Source organism: Plectropomus leopardus, chromosome 4, assembly GCF_026936395.1.
Source record: "Plectropomus leopardus strain MGB_pleo_1.0 chromosome 4, ASM2693639v1, whole genome shotgun sequence".
Taxonomy (NCBI): Eukaryota; Metazoa; Chordata; class Actinopteri; order Perciformes; family Serranidae; genus Plectropomus; species Plectropomus leopardus.
This window is the reverse complement of record NC_142179.1, coordinates 19,167,131-19,188,240: the sequence shown is the minus strand read 5'-3', so window position 1 is coordinate 19,188,240 and position 21,110 is coordinate 19,167,131. Positions and strand designations below refer to the sequence as shown.

General features: G+C 39.0%; 1 protein-coding gene across 2 annotated transcripts in view; it reads left to right on the top strand.

The window, feature by feature from the left end:
- Window positions 1–21,110, top strand: part of pcsk5b (proprotein convertase subtilisin/kexin type 5b) — a 141,028-nt gene that overhangs the window by 71,765 nt on the left and 48,153 nt on the right. The window contains exons 17-21 of one of the 2 annotated variants that reach the window (XM_088076712.1): window positions 2,077–2,161; window positions 6,398–6,501; window positions 6,661–6,799; window positions 8,863–8,978; window positions 18,725–18,827. In XM_088076712.1, coding sequence (XP_087932838.1) covers window positions 2,077–2,161; window positions 6,398–6,501; window positions 6,661–6,799; window positions 8,863–8,978; window positions 18,725–18,827 — 547 coding nt within the window. Of the gene's footprint in view, window positions 1–2,076; window positions 2,162–6,397; window positions 6,502–6,660; window positions 6,800–8,862; window positions 8,979–10,914; window positions 14,024–18,724; window positions 18,828–21,110 lie in introns of those variants that run through there. The other variant, XM_088076713.1, reaches the window with a different exon arrangement.

Genomic DNA, 21,110 nt, shown 5'->3' with positions numbered 1-21,110 from the left:
AGTTTGTGGTAGTCAGCAGTTTGTTTTTTTTTTTTTACCAGTTTACAGTGGAATAAATTCTGAAATAAAACAGACCTTCATGAGAATTATCTGTGGATTATGTTCATGAGAAGTCAGGTGTCGGGTTTGTAATAAACAGAGCACTGCAGTCTGGTTAACATACAGTGTGTGCTGTATGTGTAAACTCACTGGTGTGTCTTGTGTTCAAGACACATGCCAGCCTGGATGAAAGTAAAGCAGGAATGAGAGGCTGAAACTATGTATGTCTTATAATTATGTCTATATATTGGTTTGGAGCCAAGTCAGTGTAAGTCCTGGCAGCTCTGAGAGGCTCTGGCAGCAGATCTGATGTGATCTGATCCAAGTTCAATCATAACATTTCAGCAGGCCAAGATGTAGTGGATACTTTTTTCTTTTAAAATGTTGGCACTGCTGAGCATTGTGTTGTGTTAAATGAGCTATCTAAAGTTTATTTTGTCTTCGTCAGTCTGACAGCAGACCCAGTTGAATCCATGCCCCCATCATCGCGTGGACACTTCCATGTAATGATTTCATTACAGGTCATTTTTTTTATAGTTACCATCCTAATTATGGGCAAAGTCATGTAAGCGACCGGATATATTTAATATGTGGTGTTAACTGAACTGACTATTGTGTCAAAAAACATTTAGTGTTAATGTAAGCACAGTTTTTTACAATATCATTAACCCATAATAGACATTTTGACCAAGATTTCAGCTAATGGTATCTTGCTCATTAATGTTTACATGCACAAAACATTTGCCCATACTCCAAAAAACTAAATTCCTACAAAGCTGTTTACGTGGATTTTGAAAATAATATATTAATATTATATAAAAATATTCCACTAATATTCCCATTGACATGCAGCTGTGCATACTCCTTAACATACCCTAGCATGTTGTTTATTGCATCAAAATGTGCAAAAAGTGAAAGAGCTACAGCAGCTTTTGCTGTTTTGCTTCTTTGGATTTTTTCAGAGTTTCCTACAGAGTTTCACTTCCAGAGTAGACTCCCTCTTGCAATCCTTTAACCACCTTTTGAAAAGGTTGGTGTTGTGATATTTGCGCATATCAAAAACCTGTTGATATCCAAGTCTCTTCCATCAAAATTTCCATCACAGTCCAGAGCCAAAGGTGTTTTCTCAGATTTTCTTGTTTTGTGTAATCAACTGTATTCAACATACTTTGATATAAAGCAGAGAAAAGCAGAAAATCTTCACATTTAAGAAGCTGGAACTTTGCATTTCTGAAATGACAAATAAGCGATCATCAAAACTTATGACTCTTATTTTCATTGATTCAATGATTCATTGTATAATTTCATTTTATTTCTTTTCTCAACTTAAAATAAGACTTGAAAAAGGCGAATGTAAAAGCTCATTTTTTTCAATGAGAATCTGTTGGTGACCTGTCCATATCTTTCCTCAACACTCAAATGATTTTCAGATTCCTGAAAATCTCCCCAACAATCCTCACTTATGCTCAGTCTCCTCCTCTCAGCTCCAGCCATATGACTTCCCAAACAAAGCCATAATGTGTCATACATAAACAATGTTTTTACAGAAATTTAGAAATAACAGGTTTGATTAATAGTCCTAGTCTACTCCATGGTTTTCCAGGAATAATAAAACAAATCTTTTTGGCAATCCTCATCACTGCTGAAGGCAGAAGTGTCCATGTGCATTGTGTCAAAGCGTGTCATTGCCTTTACTGTGCCTTTTGAAATATTCATCGACATTCCTATCTTCCCTCACCAACACGACAATCTTCTATTTAATCCCTGCAGCTTTACCCTTTTGACATTTCTATTCTTCCCCCCTTTCTCTCTTGCCAACTCTTTGCCCTGCCTTCTGTCCTCCTGTGTTGTTTCTCTGCCCCTTCATCTGGTTATTTTCTCTCCCTCCTCCTCCTCTCTGATCTTCCTCCCACACTTTACCCCTTCCCTTCCTCTTCACCATTGTCTTCTCCTGCTCCCTCTCTTAATTTCAGATGCAGCCAGACTTCTGTTTCCTATTAGCCACTGTGTATGACTGGCTCACTCTGTGTCTTTCAGATTCCAACATTTGCAGGAGATGTCCAGAGAACTGCAGAAAGTGCACCAACTCAAATATCTGCACAGAATGTAAACCTGGGATGAGGTGAGCTGGGAGTCACGCTGAGCGATGTTGAGGAGTCTCTGATTAGAGTTTAAAACGATTATTTTAGTGTCTTGACAGAAAGTAATTTAAGTCATGCTGTTTTTGTTGCTATATAGCTTGTGATTACGTACCTTATTGCTGTGTTTTTTCTACCATAACGGAACAGTTAGAATTGCTGCAAACTCATTAAAATAACTGCATTTCCTCTTATCTGACACAGAAACCGTTAATCTTCTGCGTATTTGTCTAAACGTTAGTTTACAAGTATGCATGGTGGCTCAATTTTATCTACCACTTCAACTCTAAAGGCGTCAGTATGCTTAAAAGTCTTGTGTTTTTTGGATGGTCAGACAGTGAAAACCCCCTCTCCTCACACCTCTCTGATGTTAGACAGCTTTTGTAACTTTCCAATACCAACAGTTAGACACTCACCCGCACTTCATGCAGCGATTGGTCAGCTGTGTGAAGGTGAGAAAATAAGCAGGGGTTGAAGCTCTCTCTCACTCACTCTTCACTTATTCTTTACACAACTAATTATCACTTTTGTATGTACTGTATAAAGAAATGCAACACTTTCAATGTATTTTAAGGAAAGATTACCAGAAAGTGTCTGCATTTCACCCCTTACTATGACTGCAGGTGTTTTTGCTCCACCTTTAGGTGTGACTGTTCAAAGCAGCGAAAAAACACATCTGTTTATAGACTTAGTCGGATGACAAGTTGTAAAAAAAACCCCAATTCCCCCTGCCTTAATTGGCTACATTTACGCAACACTTTTATGTAGAGTACTTTTCAATTACACCATGCACTCCCCTATCCACAGCCATCCTTAAAGGAACAGCTCTCCCAAAAATACAGTTTTCCTCTTACCTGTAGCACTATTTGTCAATCTAGATTGTTTTGGTGTGAGTTGCCAAGTGTTTGAGATATCTGCCATAGAGATGTCTGATTTCTCTCAAATAAAATGGAACGTGATGGCACTCAGTGGCAAAAAACAAAACATTTAAAAACCTCCACAGTAATGTCTCTTTCCAGAAATCATGACCCGGTTTCTTAAGGTAATCCACAGACTTTCTTGTGAGCAGTTTCATGTGAAGTATTTTCTTTCTACCAAACTGCACCCACCTACCTCATCACTGCACAGAAGAAAGTGTGCATCTGCTCATGGACGAGAGACTCCTGGCATCACGAGATGTAAACCTTAATGGCATCCTCCTTAGCTTATAGCATTAACTTTAGCCTGCTCAGTGATACTAGCTGAGTTAGCAGTAGATGTACGCTTCTTGCTGTGCACTGATACAGTTGGAGGATGTAGTTCAGTAGAAAGAAGAAAATAGCTCTTACATGAAAATCCTCAAAACAAGATCTATGGATTATCTTGAGTAACCTGGTCATGATTTCTGGAGAGAGACATTGCTGTTGAGTTTTTCCAGTTTTTTTTATTCTTATGGTACTTATAGTACCACAGGCCGAGTGCCATTTAGTTCCATTATATTCAAGAGAAGGCAGAAATCTCTATGGCCAATATCCCCAGCACTCTGCAACTCATACAAAAACAATCCTTATTGATGAAAAGCACTACAGATAAAAGGAAAAATAAGATATATTGATTGCAATTAGGAAAGCACTACAATATCAGCACATCATCTGTATTGGCAAATATTGGTTTTTAAATGAAATATTGGAACTGGCCAACAAGCTTATTTATTTTGATATCACAAGCAATTTTGCACAATGAATGAATATTACATACACAGAAAAGCATTATATTTTATGTCTCCATCTGCTGGTGGGCCATATAAATTATACCAATACTTCAATAAATATGTTAACTCCACGACAGAAGAGACTTGATGATCATTAAAATTAGGTGGGTAAAAAATCTGTTATCTACCAAATGAGTTATTTGTAGATGGTGTATTGGATATCGGCAAAAAATCCGATAATGTGCATCTCTTATTAAAATATTAATAGATTCTATTAAAAACTGTTAGCAGCATGGTGTCCGTGTGATTTGGGGCTCTGTGTTTGGTAAAGACTTTAATCTTCAACATAGTTGTGAGCCTGCTGCTACCACACCTGCAGGTATTAACCACAGCTTGTTCATATGAAGATCTTCCGTTACAGTCAGTCCTCTGTCATACTATAAACAAATATCTTTGGTTTTGTCTTTTGTCTTTTTGCATTAATTTGGCTTAAATGTCAGTGTTGTGGTTTCAGGATAAAAACCCTTTGTGTTCACTCACTCTTAACGCTGCAGGAGCACTGTGTTGCTAATTTAGACCAGCATATTTTGTTACTCTGTGGTTTGGGTTCGCAGCATGAACCAGTGAAACCAGGACTTCCCAACTGTTTTCCACTAGGGACCCAATTGAGTAAACAGAGTTTCACCCTGTGACCTGGGCTTATTAAAGCCCACATATACTCATGTCATGCGGAGACCCACAAGAAGTGGAGCTGTTGCCCATTTTGGGTTGTGGTCGTCATTTTGAAGAACCTCTGATCTAAGCCATTTAGTGATCCATGCAGACATGTTGCAGTTCATTTTCTGGCCACTTCCACAGCAGCCTCTTCAAACCACCCCAACTACACTTGACTTGACAAAGGATAGGGCGTTTCAAAGTACTGAAATTCCTGATAGGTCATGAAGGAAACACTTGTGAAGTGCTTAAAACATATTGTGGTCTTGAACCCAGCTTTAAGTGTTCAGTGTAGCCAGAGGTGGAGGTGGGGACACTTGTAAGCCATAATTTCCTTTGAATGCCAGTGAGACCACAGTAACACATGCTCACGCGCGCACACACACACACACACACACACACACACACACACACCCACACACACACACACACACACACACGCACACACACACACACACACACACACACACGCACACACGCACACACATACACACATACACACACAGCCTCCCATTCAGTTCACCATTCATGGTCGGTTAGGAGCTGAGGAGGAAGAGGGGACCAGACGAGATCGTTTCTGGGAAACGTTAGCTAACACAGACCAGCTGTTTTTTAGTTTAGTGCGGCAAGCTCACCAACCTGTCCTCACTGTGACTTCACAGAACTGACTTTATAACCTCCAAACCTACTTCCTAACTGACCTCTACCCTGACATCTGGCACTTACAAGATCCCTTGAACAAGCTTCTTTAAAACAATAATTCCCTTTGATGAGACTTCTACCTAGAAGACGTCCTGTACATCCGTAAAAAAGTGAACTAGGCCAGCAGCTAATGCGTACACCCACATGATATCACTGGTGCTGCAGTTGTTTTTTTTTCATTCTTCCTAAATATTTCCACAGGAAGACATTTTTTGGAATATTGTTCAGTAGCAGCTGGCTTTTCAAGGTTCAGTGTGTATGATTTTGGGGATATATCGGCAGAAATGGAATATAATATAATAAGTATGTTTTCTTAAGCGTGCAATTACGTGAAAGTAAGAGTTATGTGTTTTTGAACCTTAGATTGGGCAGTTTATATCTACATAGGGAGTGGGTCCTCGTCCACAAGGACTGTCGTGCTGCGTCATCATGTTTCTACAGTAGCCTAGAACAGATAAAGCAGCGCTCACTCTAGATAGGGCCATGTGCATTGTCACGTCATCCACAGCAGTTAGCAGCCCCTCTGCACCGAGCAGCATTTGGGAAAAAAATTATTTTTTAACCTGAAACTGCTTTATTTTTAAAGTCATGAGTCTGTTTGTTTTGGCAATGGCTCCTGGTAAAAGACCTCCTGAACGCCTGGACCCCCCTATGATGAGCCAAACAGGATCAGAGAAACACTTATTTGTAATTTGAAACTACCTTATTCTGTGTTTTTACTGTTTAAAATCACCTGCTCAGTTTGTTTGGAAAATAAATGACATGTCAGTGAAAAATTTGGCTCCAGCTAAAAATCTCTTAAACAACAAACTTAAATGATAATCTTAAATGAGAGTCCATGCTTGGCACACATATAAGCTTCAGCTGGTTGCAGTCGTCATCGCCAGACACCACTAAATTCTACACTGTTCCTTTAACAGGCACACTTGAAGGAACAGAGCGCAAACTAAGTTTAGAGTTTGGAAACGAGAATGCTTTCGAACATTTTACTTGAGCATGTGCTGTGGCCTGTATGGATTTTATATTGGTAATTACAGGAAATTACTTGTTTTTACTTCCCTGGTATTCACTATAAAGATATAAATGTGTGTGTTTTTTCTCTTTCTCTGTCTAGTCTTCAAGGAAACAAGTGTCAGATGACCTGTGACCCAGGGACTTATTACAACGGCCACAGAAGGACTTGTGAGCCCTGTCATCGGGCATGTGCCACCTGCGCAGGTAGGATTTATTAGATTTGTCAGAATTAAATTTATTATGTAGGTCAGGGTGTCCATTTGTAGTTTAGTAAACAAATACTAGAGCTTTTTTTGTTTGTGTATTGTCTGATTTATAATTTTTTCACAACATTCCTGAAGTGTGGTTCTATGTGTTTTTCAGGCACAGGCATAGAGGCGTGCACAAAGTGTGCAGATGGCTACCTACTGGAGGACTGGCGGTGTGTGTCAACATGCAGCACCGGCTACTACCTGTCAGAGCAGACCTCAGACAACGGGCAGGTTCAGAGGTCCTGTAAGAAGTGAGTCAGCACACCTGCCAACACCTCGTCACCACATTGAACTTGTAGATCTCCAGTCTAGAAAGATTAACAATGAAATCTAAAAACTAAAAGTGAAGTGCAAATTTCCTTACTTTTTTAGCACAACTTTTTCTTACTGTGGTGCCACACACACATGAACATATTTTCAGTTGGGGAGGTTGCTCTGGACACGTGCAAGAATGCAGTCACTTTAGTGTATGCGCAAATTAGTGTTAATAATAAATAACTGACAGATCTAAGCCTGTGTAGAAAAAAAATACTCCAGCATGGTAAACAGTATGATCCATATGATCAAGAATATTTAAATCTGCAACAACTCAACTGCTGCTTTACGTTTCAGAAATTTTTCACTCTGTCACTCTGTTCTCTGAATTCACACGTCAGTACTTTCTCTCCACATAGCACATAGCATTTTTTTAAATCATCTTACCTTCACAAGTCAGTAGTGAGTTAGTTGCTGCTCTATATGCACAAGGGGGTACACAGATGCTGTTCAGCAAAATAAGAGAACATGGGGTTTACAAGCAAAAAGTTGTCTGGCTGCACAAAAAAAAATTGTGTAAATTCCACTGAGATGCACCTGTGGATATACAGACGATATGCAGCTCTGTTCTCACCACTGGAGCTTTGTCTGTTTAGTTTCATAAAGCCTATTTTTTGTTGGTTTGGGTCCATTTAAATATGGTTATGTATGTGAGTACTTGCAGTATTGTGCTTTTAGCAGTTGACCACATAAAGACATCTGTCACAAACTGGCTTCAGTTTCTCAAAGGTTGACAAAAAAACCCCGTTAATCAGAGCCGTCTGAAGCCTAAGGTCTTTGCTCACAGGGATCATTACTTTTACATACTTTAACCTCATTATTAAAAAATGGCCATGTTTAATATAAAAATCAAACATTGTAACAATATAAATTTGACAGAAACAACATAAACAAACATAATAGGTTGCTTTTAACAAGCTTTTCAGTACTGCCCTTTCTTGCAGTCACTTTTCCATCTTAAAGCTACGTGCTGTTTTCTCACAGCTCTGCTGCCTCACTCTTCATCTGTATTAACCTGGATTAGGAGAACAGGGAGGGAGAGAAAATGTAAACATACTCATATTCCAGTTTGATGACTGTTTGATGATGACCTTGCCTCCTATCACACCCACAGTCAAACTCCTTCCCAGAATCAGACGGCTTGTCTGCTTTTCTTATCGTCTCTTGAGGTGAACGTGCCTCCCTCCTTCACTTATTTATTGCTCACTTGACCCTTTACCTTATTTGATTTCTTAATTCTCTGTCAGCTCCCTCCTGGTCGGATCATTTCCAATAAAAGTATTGCCCAATTTTCACTCTTAATGTGTGTGTTTTTTTGCCTGATTTTGGCATTCTGCTCCTAAAGGATTATTGCAGATATTTTCCTATCCAGTTTCAGTTATGATAACGAATGTTTTAAAAATTTCACCTCTTACCTCACAAAGCTTCCAGTCCTTTGCAAACGCTGCTCGCCAACACAAACTGAAAAGGCCAAAGCAGTTTGCATATATATGATACACATGATATACATGCCAACTGTACACAATTCCTCAGTGTAGGAAGCATACCAGGATATGACATAAGCAGGAAAAATTAAACATGTTCAAATGTCTACTTAGATGACGCAGATGATTAAATATTTATCCATAGTCTGATATCACTGTATGTATTTTAACAGCTTGTCTCACAGTTGCTAAAATAATATGACTAATACTACAGCAAAAAAACAAACAGGAGTCTCATTAAGATTTGTATTACTGCTTTGAAAGGATGTTATGATTTGTTCTTGTGCTTCATTTTTTGGAAATTGCATTGGTCCGTTTCCTTGTAGGTCAGTGTATACTGTAGAGCAGTTAATTGGAAATGTAAAAGCTCTACAGCGACAAAACTTTGAAGAAAATCAATGACTATAAACGCAAAAAAGATCACAGAAATATCCTTCAAGATCACTTAAACTTTGTTGAGGTTCAGTGCAGAGCTACTTAGGCTGTTATCTAACTCTTCACGCAACCATTGACAGGTGTGACCATAGCTGCTACGAGTGCTTGGGGCCCGGTGAAAGGAACTGCAGCAGCTGCGTCAGTGGTTACAATCTGGAGGCAGGAGCCTGTGTGGTCAGCACCATCTGCAAAGATGGTGAGTTGTCAATTTTCTCATCTACAAGATTAACTCAATGTGTTTATTTTATACTTGTTGCATTGTAGGCAGTGTGTAGTCATCAGGATGTCTTAATGTCTGTGATTTTTAAAAATAGTAGACCTTAAAAGTCATTAAATAGTCTTTAATTATAATTTGTGAGTTCTTAACTGCCACAAACACTTTATCTAATTCCATTTATCTGTCTTTTATTTTTTCTCAAAATAAGTCAAGCTTGTCTGCATAAAAAGTCAACATATCTGATGATACAAATATTATAACCAACTTAATACTGTCCTTTTACTTTACACTTACCTGTTGGCAAAATGTAGATTAGTCTAACTCACTGTATTAACCCAGTTCCTATATAAAACTGCCTCTGCATGGGAGAACACATATAATACATACTTTTCAATGCATGAAAAAGAAAAAGATAGTTTGTCCAAATATCAGTCTTAAATTTGGTTTAAAATTATCTTTAAAGACCTTAAAAAATGCATATTAGTATGATTTGAAGTGAAAGTCACAGTCAGAAAAAAAAACATTCTTTCAATGCAGTTTGATTTACAACAGCGCAACAGTACACAAGCTGTGGTCTAAACAATATCAGCTGATCAAAGAGCCAAAGTCCCAACTCTCCCTGTGACTAATTTGCATCTTCAGATGAAATGAATTGTGTAACATCCCACAGGGTATAAAGAATAAATTTAACAGGTACCTTTATTTAGTAAAAGCTAAAGATTCACCTGTGGCCTTCTTTTAAATGTTTGCGCTTTGTACTAACTTCTTGAATCAAGCTGCTTTAAAGAAGCAGGGTGGTCTGTCCTTGCTTTTGCCTTTTGTGCTTTTCATCTGACGGTCTCATTCTTGTTTGGCATATTACTACTAATATGAAATCTCTCTGGGATTGCACACTCACACACTCACATCATTTTATTATAACAAAAACTCACATTTTTCTGCTGTGTTTTTACTGTACTTTGTCACACTGCACAGACTGAACGGTTTCTTGAAGCATTTAACTTATTCTTGCTTTTGTTCTTATTTTCCGAGTGTTCCATATAATCTGCTCCTTTGAAATAATTCCTGATTTTTACATGCGCTTTACTCACAATCCTCTTTCTGTCTGTTGTTTTTGGCTTTCATTTCTGTGTTTTATGGTTTAGTCTTTTATAAATTGTGCCTGTTATGGATCTTTTATGGCAAACATTCCTGTTTCTCACTAACTTGCTGAGGTGATGGTCTGATTGTGAGGCTTTGACTGCATGCTGGCCATGACTTTCGATATAAATTGAACGATAAAGTCTTTAGCTTGTGATGAGTCAAAACTCTGAGGAGAAGAAATGTCTTTACTGTCTGACCTTTCTGTTGATGAGTACTCAAAAGTGCACACTTAGTTTGTTTCCAACCTTCCTAAACCAAAGTGAAAATCCAAAGTGACCACTGTGTTTAAATGCTGCTGATAAACGGAGTAATTGGCTTACAGATTTTACAGACCGGTGTTCCACTTTAACTTTTCTTTAAGTTTTCTTTGATACACCAAGTTGTGAATTTCAAACATCTTCAATTTGCTAATTGTGTGACGTTTTTTTTTTCTCTCTCTCTCTCTCTGTTTTTCTCCCAAATCTGTTTTCCCTCTCTCCCGACATGGATCCAATCACTCCTCTGGACAACAATCATTTTCTGCCTTGATGAACATCACCTGTGATTGGATCAAAAAACTCTTCCTGTCACCTGAACCCTCTCCTGACCAATCACACGGCTCTGCCTCCCATTCAACCATTTCTAATGGTTCTGCCCTGTGTGTGTGTGTGTGTGTGTGTGTGTGTGCGCGCGTGTGTGTGCGCGTGCGCGCGTGGGTGCCTGCCCCTCACCCCCCACCCCCCCTCCTCTTTCCAAACTCCCCTTGTATCTCTTCTTCCTGGTCTGTGGAAAGCAAATGAAGAATCTTGGGCGGAAGGCAGTTTCTGCGTGCTCGTTAAAAAGAACAATCTTTGCCAGAGGAAAGTGCTGCAGCAACTGTGCTGCAGAACGTGCTCGCAAAAGGGGTGACGGGACATACTCACTGGGCATAAAGGGAGTGCGGGGGGGACGTGGGGGCACAGGGGGCACCCCTCCTTCTCGAACCCCCCTGCCCACTCATTCACAGTCACATAATTTATAAGAGAATCTGTGCCTCTTAAAGGGACTGCATCGGAGGTGCGATGACAGGACTACAACAAACCTACCTTCTTTCTGTACGGGGACACACACACGTGGTCAGGGTGTAAAACGACTGGGACTTATTTCAAGAACAAACGAGCAAATGAAAACAAAAGTGAAAACAAACAAAAGAATAAAAAGTGTCGGTATTTTGTTACCAAAGCATCGATGCCAAAATAATTGAACCTTCTTTTTTGTTGCCAGTGTAGGAAGCATAGCTTAAAACAGGAGCCACTCAGCCTGTGAATCTGAATACGTCTGTGTGCATTTTTATTTTTGGCTCCTCTTCCTCCTCTCTTTCCAGCGTTAATGATAAACAGATGGAAAGTGAATATACAGTAGGAAAGGCCCTGGTTTTTCTGCCTGTAAATATACGTGAAAGGAAAAAAAAAAGAAGCTCACTCAGTAATGTGAAAATAATGTCTGTCTGGGCTGACTTTGGCTGTGTAGGGGAGGGAAGACAAATTCACACACACAGTTATACACACACAAACACACACACACACACAGACAACGATACATACCACTCACATGAATACGAACTCAGACACATCAATCAGCCACCACTTGAATGCTACAGTGTCACCGTATACCAAGACTGATGCACGTTATTGACCAAAATCACCTCATTTCATTTATTTAAAAACATGAACCTGCCCTCCGAGTAGTGTGTGTGTTTGTCTTTATTGGTGTGCGTCAGAGAATGCCATTAATACTTAATGTAAGCCCAGACAGCATTGATTCATTCCAGAGGTACTACAAGACAAGTCGATAGTCATTCCTTCCGGAGCTTTCTGCAGGGAAGGAACCGCTGCAGTGAGTCATAACGAATTTGTGGTACTAGGGATGCACCGATGCCCATTTTTCACTCATGGTGCAGATTCTGGATCCCAAACTTTTGCCCAAAACAAAGTATTGATTCCATCCATTACTGTGACAGAACAATTTAAAGCTCCATCATCACTTTGTTGTCACTAGGTTATATAATTAAAAAATCGCTCAAATCTGTGACAGGGAATTCTCTTTATGTGTTGGTTTTGCCATATGTGACCCAGATAAAGGGAATTTTCCAGTTCTTATATTTTATTTGTATTGGTGCATCCCTACACGTTACTGTTCTTAAATAACATAGAGTGTTAGAAGTTTCTACTCTTCGTCATTCCATTGAAATGGCAATACATATCAACAGAAGTATTTCTCTACACTTTCAACACAGAAGGTCAATGATCGGCACAGGAAATATTCTGTTGTTCTCGAGTTTCATGTGCAGGTAAAAGGTCTCTGACAGGCAGCAAACTGCTGTTTTGCTTTCAGTTATTTCAAAAGGGATTTTGTTCAAAAGTTATACATAAAAACACATTTGGGAGTAGAATTTTGTTCAGTAAATCTATAGGCTATATATTAAGATGGAAAGTGTGTCTCCACTTACTGTTACTGTGCAAAAATGAAGCCAAAATATTAAATATTATGCCATCTTGCGCTGGTGATGTCATTTGGAGAATGCGCAGTAGCAATTTCTACGGTCTTGAGTTCCGACGAGCAGTGCCATTGATCTTGAGCACACTGATTGGCACACATATCTGTCAATCGGGAATTTAACCCCCTTTGTTATAGCATTAAATAACTAGTTATAATCAGTGGTGTAGTGGTAGTTGATTAGGTGGGTGTACTAATAGGTAGATGGTTAAGTTACTCTGGAGGAAATTGGTATACTCTCTTAAATATTCCAGTAGCTTTTAGGCCGATGGGTGGTTATACTCTATACGGCCAGAAAAAGGGGTGGATATACCCCATAGATTTGCATATACCCTCCACTACACCACTGGTTATAACTGAACTTATCAGAAAAACAAACACTTGAACATACATCAGTGTGATACAAAGCCTGCGCAGTAGCCATCTCCGCGTTGGTGGAGTTCCCGCACATACGCCCGTCCGACCAAGTCACACCCCTGTTTTATAGCATCAAATAACTAATTAAAACTAGATTTATCAGAAAAATAAACACTTGAACAAACATCAGGGATAAAAACTACCTAAAATGACAGAAACTATCTTTGGAACCAATGTATTTGATGTGTACTTTGAGTATTTAGTTTGGCCCATGTCCCATTTGCTAATATAAAGGGGGTGGGGTTTATGACCTATACTGCAGTCAGCCACCAGAGGACGATCAAGATATTTTGGCTTAACTTTTGGGGAGCTGTCATGTCGTCCATCTTTATTATACAGTCTGATTTAAACCAAGGAAAATCAGAAAACAAACACAGTGAGGCAATCATTTTTTTCTATTTACGTTATAACTGTAAAAATGAACTGACAGCATCACTGCAGAACAAGGAGTGTGTCCGAAACGTTAAATCATATTGAGCCAAAACTGTACTCATGTTAAAGCTGACGGACTCTTGTCTGTCTCCGAACCTTGCTTGATGAAACTCAAAGGTTATTCTGGTGGTGCTGGTTTCTAATTAAGAGCAGCAAATATAATGTTTAAGATTCGTATTCTATTTGTGTGGGTTTTTACACCCGCAGCTTGAGCATTTACAGTATTAGATGAATTGTTGTACTGTCAACTGGTTATGGTTCTTGATGATTTGTAATAAAGATTGATGACTCCCCTGTTTTGGTTAACAAAAACTTATTCTTGGTCATTGTTTAAGATGACTTGAATTGACTTTAGATTGTGTGGAAGTAGACGCACACACACACCCCTCGTATAAAAGCTGTTTTTATTGTGTACCTGTGACATATCTGTGACAATGCATTATTAATGTTACTCAAAGTCCTAGTTTTGAAAATCTTTTTTTTTACTTAAGTGTTCTTATTAAAATGTTTAATCTGTTCATGTTTTTGTTTTATTTTCAGTTCTCATTGATTAGTTTTTTATTTCATCACTTAGCATTTTTGCTTATCCTTTCCAAAACACTTGTTTCCTTGTTTTTTTTTTTTTTGTTTGTTTTTTTTCAAATGCATGAAATGGAAAAACATCATTGACATTCAGATCATTGCTCCCAGAAACTTTTAGTTTTTCATTGCTCAACCAGGTTGATTAAATGAAATTCCACATGCCGTAGGCAGTGCACTTAAAGGGAGACATGTGCACTCACTGACAATTAGGTGGAAGTTAGAAACAGGCCGGTGATGCAAGGTTTTGCTGCTTTGTAATAGGTGCAACCCCTAGATGTACTTATTTTCTAGTTACTCTTTTTCTGTTTATCAGCATTTTCTTTTCTCTCCATATAGCAGCAATGAACACTGTAGCCGCAGACCTAAAACAAAAACAAAAACTCCAAGGCTATAATTTGAATAATGCCAAAGTATACTGCTGCAGAATTAGTTCTGTTTGAAGAGGACACTTTCCTGATTGTGAGTAGCTGAATATTAACCATAAGATGTTTATTGTTAGGTAGTGATATTTGAAAGCATTTTTAACGTTCATCCAACAGCCTTCCAGAAAACATGTTAATGCTTGTGGTCAGTCTTAATACACTTGCAGTATTTATATATTATTTATATTTTTTCTCTTGCATAGAATAAAGCAAACTTTATATATTATTGATAATTTTTCTCTTGCATACAATTAAGCAGGTTTTTTAAAAGTAACTACAGTCAAACTCCCTGTCACCCCCATAAACCCGTCTTATTTTCTTCCTCTCCATGTTGTTGAGATGGTATATTATATTGGCAAATGTGTAACAGCAAGAATTTAAATGAGTGGATTTGACTAAAATCATTCTTTTGAAGAGCTTATTTATCCTGTTAAAGTCACACTGTCATATTCATTACTTTGACACTGAACCAGGGAAATACTTGTTTTAATTATCTGTGTAAATGACTCAACACAGGTTATTTGCATGTAATGCTCGAGTTTTGAGTGCCAGTGCCTACTGTGACCCTTGATAGACAAACTCTGCAATATCTGCAAGAGTTTATGTGACCCACAGTATGATTCTGACCTATTCTAAATCCATTATGTTTTGGCGAGGAATCCCCAAGACCCTGTGCGCTGTGACTTCTCTCTTCATCCTCCTTGGACGCTGTTGTCATTGGTAACCACCATATGAGCACAGTGCAGTGTTTTGCTGATTAGCTAGCTAGTTGGATACACACAGGGAAGGACATACACCGACATGCATGTGTGGCAAGACAATCTACCAGAACAAAGAACAGAGCATGATTTAATTCTCTGCTTAGGATGCCATCACCACACAATATCTTTACATAGCAAACAGTGGTTAATAGCTGTATTAATGCAGTAGTTTCTTGATCATTATTCTGCCATTTCTGGGCATCTTTGGACGCTTATATCTTTAGGGAAACCATGAGAAATCTCAGGTTTTTCTACTTGTAATTCATGGACGGGTGGCATTCTGGCTCAGTTGTTATTAGTATGTGTTTTTGGTTTGGACTTCCTACCCTAAGAGATATTATTTGGAAATAATCCTGCCCTTGAACAAGGCATTGGCTTACTAAATAGTTAGAACAGGTGAAATACTGAGGACAAAATACTCAACTGGGATGAATGATGTTTAACCTAACCTCACTGTGCTATAGGCACACAATATTAGATTAACTATGTAGTTGATATTCTCTAGTCTTGACCACCTGCAGGATGTAGTGAATTAGTTTTTTTCTACTTTCTTGGACCAAGTAAGTGCAGGTATCAGGAGGCTGAAGGGCTGGGGAATTGGGATTCAGCACCAGGTGTGGTGGATGTCAGTGTGATATCTGCCAGCAGAGTTCTCTCTCTTGACTGTCAATGTCCTCACAAGGTCAGCCGAGTCCATAACAGAGGAAAAGTTTTACTCCCCTGAGTGACAGGCTCTCTTTCTTCTCCCCTCCATTCTTCTCCCGTCTGGCAGTGGGAGTCCAAAGTGTCTGCTTTTGCTGAGTGGAGTTGTGCGGCTTTCCGTCCCTTGAGAACTTGGCTCCCTGTTTGTTTGTGTGCGTGAGTGAGGGGGAGACAAACAGAAAGACAGAGACAATTTGTGCGTGTGTGTGTGAGAGAGAGAGAGAGAGAGAGTGTGTGAGTGAAAGTGACGGCGTTTATTCGGGGGCTGTTTGAATGGTTTCAGCAGAGCTCTACTGAATGGGAAGCCACCGCCTGTTGTGTTTGTACACAAAGAAGCTCTTTTGTTTTGAAAGGAACAATTGAGCTTTTCACAGAAAGCCAGAGAGCACAGACAACCTCGCCGCTGCCTTGAAGGATTCTCTCTCTCTCTCTCTCTCTCTTACACACACACACACACACACACTCACACACACATACACACAGAAAAATACACACAGCTTCATCCTTGTGCCTGAGCCAGTGTCTGTCACCTTTGTCTAATACAAAGGTGGGATAGGAGACAATGTTTATGCCTCTTTTGTTGTGGCTCTTTTCAATGCTGCCAAGTGTAAAGCTGAAGGTTGATCGATTTTTTGGAACTTCTTTCTCAATCTTTCAGCAACTCTGGACACAATAGCTAATATACTTATTATGTGTGTCCTGGATGGATGACTGCTGTATAAGAAAAGATAATTTGCTAAACAAGGTTTATTCATAATGTTAAAAGTCCAGTAAGTATAAGCATGATTTTTACTGCTGCATATTGCTGAATGACGATAATGTATCTACCTGGAGGGTGATAATGGTTTTTATCAGTGTTAGTGACTCAAATTGCTTTGCCAGGTGTTGAGATTTCTGGACCTCAAAATTTAATTTCCAGCCTGTACTCCGTTTTGCAACAAAAACTTTATGACCTCCCAAAACCTACGCACATTTTCAGCATTTTCAACAGTGGAAGATGTGACCATGAGTCCGTAGGAAAGCATTTATATCTTGAGTTAAAAAAAGTGAGCAAGTAGTTTATATTATGATATGGCTGGCTCTAGCTGATTTCCCATTCATGACAAATGTATGGGTGTTGGATTTTATATAAGTCACCTGTTAACATTTTATTAAGTCTTTAAGTTAATCATAATTAATAGTGTGGTCACTTTGAGTGGCAAAATGCAAGGCCTAACCTCATGCTCTCAGTCAAATCGCACCCTCTCTCCACCACAACTTGACCCTTTCATCCAAATATGGTCAATTCTGGCTCCAAAAAAACCAAAATGGCGTTGGCTAAAATGCTGAACTCGTGGCTGCAAAACGGGAGTCCACAAACCAATGGCTGACATCAAGGTAGCTTTGTCAATTATTTCTTTTATAGAGTATAGGATAAAACATGTAGAATTGTTTTCCAAGAGGCTTCTCAGCTGGTCCTTTTACACCTGTTACAACCTAGTCAGCAGAATAAATGTTGGCATTGTGCATTTCTGCAAACCACGGATGTTATTTGTATGTTTCATATGTTAAATTTGTACTTTTCACATGTAGCAGATATATCAAAACTTTTTGTTTCTTATGTTTTAATTTTCGGTTTTATGTTGTGAAAAGATTGTGGTTAACATGTAGTTAGGTTAAAGCACAAAAACTGCTTGGTTCGGAGTAGAAAAAGAGAATGTCTTGGAGTACATATGCATTTGTTGTTAGTTGGCGTCTCACCAAGGTGTGATACCACCCACCATCCCCTCCTCCCCCCGATGAGAATCTCAGTTCATATACATGTAACCCGAATAACGTCACTAGAAATATTGATATGATACGCATGAAACACACAAATGTAGCATATCTGTGGTTTGCAGAAATATACAATACCACCATTTCATTCTGGGGGCTGCTCTGCCTGTGCAAGGTCTGAGAAAGGTTGCAGTCCCCCCTGAGGGTCAGGGTACTCCAGGCAAATACATTCTTAGTCTGGAATTCACCTGAACTGCATGTCTTCAGACTATGGCAAGAATTCACCCAAGAACAGAGAGAACATATAAACTCTCGACACAAAATATTTATTTAGTTTACTTTAGACATAAACATACAGTATATCTGTACATGTAGATATATATGTTTCTGTTATCTGTAGAATAGAGATTTTTGTAACGTTGTGCTCCTGATGAAAATCAGTAATCACTGTTTGTTTGAAAAGTCCTGCGTTGTTTTGGAAATATTCACTTTGTATTCAAGCTCAAAAGTTCCAAATCATCTCTCTCTGTTCATTATGAAATCACTCAGTAGTTAGAAAGTATGCCTGTGACATTTTTAAACTGACATGTTCAAAGATGTTTTTAAACCTGCATGCTGTATTTGCACATAATATGAAAACAAGACAGAAGAGAAGACAACAAAAAGAGATAAGGCAGTTATTGTGCATGAGATGTAAGAAGCCAGAGGATAACGAGCTGGACCTTCAATGACATGAATACAATAACAACTGACTGTTGGTTATAATTGGTGCAAGCTGAACACATCACAGCATCAATTCAAGTCCCCCAAGTTGAAAGATAGAAGTGAGCAAACACATAACAAAGCTGGTAAATAAAAATAATGCACCTTATTCAGAAATCCAGTAAATGCTCAAAGAACTTTTTCTTGGGAAAGTGGTTCTTGAAAGAACTTTAGGCAGAACTAATCAGGCAGCAGGTGTGAGGTCGTGTTATTCACTGTTGCTCTCTGTCTGTAGGAGAATACATGAGTGGACATGGAAAATGCCACCTGTGTCATGCTACCTGTCTGCAGTGCACGGGTCCGGAGAGCGAAGACTGCACCAGCTGCACCACAACACGGTGAGAACCACTGACCAACAAACATTTATGTTAAAAGATGCAAAGTCCTAACTGCTGAGGATAAAGTCTTATTTGTCTTGTATGTACAGTCACTGTATCATATATAGAAACACTACAGACACTGTTATTTATTAATAATGTGCAAGGGATGTCACACTTGAAGAAAGTTCAAACAATCTTAGATACAAATGTAGAAAGCAGCTTATTACAGTAACTGTTATTACTGCAATCCTTTTCAAGTCTATTCTAAAATGACTGATTCTTCGACAAAAAGAGATTTTTGAGTAGAGAAATATTGTATTTAGCAGGGGCACAGCCAAACAGTGCAAGCATTTGGGTCTCTGCCCAAACGTAGGGGGGTCCAGGAGCATGCCTCCTCCTTGGGAGATTTAATTTTCCCTCATTTATGACAGGTATATTTTTCCAAGCCATTTGAGGCAATAGGATGCCTTAAAATCTATGCATCATTTGGGAGAAAAACATGATAGTTGCCAAGGAAAAAAGACATCCTGTAGAGCCAACATTTTGTGTTTAAAATCTCATTCACAGAATGAATGGTTTTCTGACAAATCTGCTACATTTGAATCCATGCCACTATAATCTTGGCTTCTCCGATTGCAATGCAAGGATCCCAAACAATGCTAAGTAACTGTAGACTTCAATACTTTGAGAGGAATATTAGACCAGTAAAAGAACATTCACTCACTCAATTATATTAGATTGCTTTAGGGAATATCATAGTTGGATAAACAAATTGGGCATATATTATCTGTCAAAAGTTTAAGAGGTTTTTATTTTGTATTGTAATGTTATTTTGTTGTATGTGCTGCAGATAGGCTGTTCGCATATCCTGTTTGCACATATACCTAAAGTAATGCACCACATTTTGTATATAATACACATATTTTTGTATGTGTAAAACCCAACCAATCTGGAAGACTGCAGTCACGTGATCAGTGTGCTGACAAGTAAACAAGGAGGTAATATAAAGACCAAAAGTCTGCTTAAGGCCCAGGCACGCCAAACTGACATCAGAGAGCTTGTCCGCTGCTGTGTCACCTCACGTCGCCATGCCCCGGCCAAAAAGTAGTACAAAAAGTTCACAAAAGCATGCACATCTAGATGACGGACAAAAGACGATACAAAAGAAGAAAAGTCTGCATACTAGATTATGCTCCCATTAATATTTAATATAATTACCACCAAAATGACATTTCAAGCCACATGCTCTTCATCAGACCAAAACTAGTGTGCAGACATTTTGTCCTTTCATCCAAAAAGTTACTCATTAACAAACCAAACCAATAGGCAACCAGCAGGTATGTTCTGCACCTGCATGAGAGGAGACTTCCCTCCATACCAGCAGACAGTGGTTGTCTGTTATCACCATTCAAAAAGGAAAACAGGAAGACCGTCTTGGTGCTAGTTTGCCAGTTAGCATATTAACAACAAAATCCAATGCTGAAAGACCAAACATACTTACCGTGCGCCAGTGAACAATAACACAAACCACCAGAAAATGATGAGCTTATGTAACAAGTTTATTTTGACCTCACATCCTCTTGACTTTAGCTGTTTGTTTGCTTTTCTTACTTCCGTCTCTCTTTCCGTGTGCTAAGCTGAACTGCCAGTCAGAGTGCTTTCATTCACCGATGGGCTCTGCTGCCGCCGATTTACCATCCTGAATTGGTGGTAAAAAAAAAAGCCCAGTAGTGCAGACAAGGGCCTCTAGTGCAGGACACACCGCAGCAACAAGGGCAGCGACAAGGGCCACAGGCGCTCACAGATGGCCCAACATTGACCAAAGGCCGACTGGGGGCCTATTGTGTCAGCCTTCAAGGACTTTAAGCCTTTAAGGCCTTTAAGGATGACAAGTTGGGGTGGTGGATAATTTAAACAAACAGCGCTTTGCCCTCATAGACTGCTGTTTAGGACTGGGTTAAACCAGGTGAACAGGTTAATTATTTTAAGGTACATTGTTACCAAGTTTCTTTTCCTATTATCCAAAAGGCTATAGAAGGATACACTACTGCAGAGCAGGAACCTACTGAACACCTTTTTTTTATTTATTTATCTGAGTCAAGCCAGTTAACTGTAACACAACTGATGTTACTTTAAATCAATTTCTCCAATCAATTTCAAAGTTGAAAGTATTTTCAAAAATGAGAGTTTTTAGCCTTTTGAGTAAACATTCAGGGCTGGAACCCCTCGCTCTGCCCCTCTGGCATTCAGCTAAATAAACAGCTAAAACTTATTATCATTATTTTATTTTTAGTAGGTTTG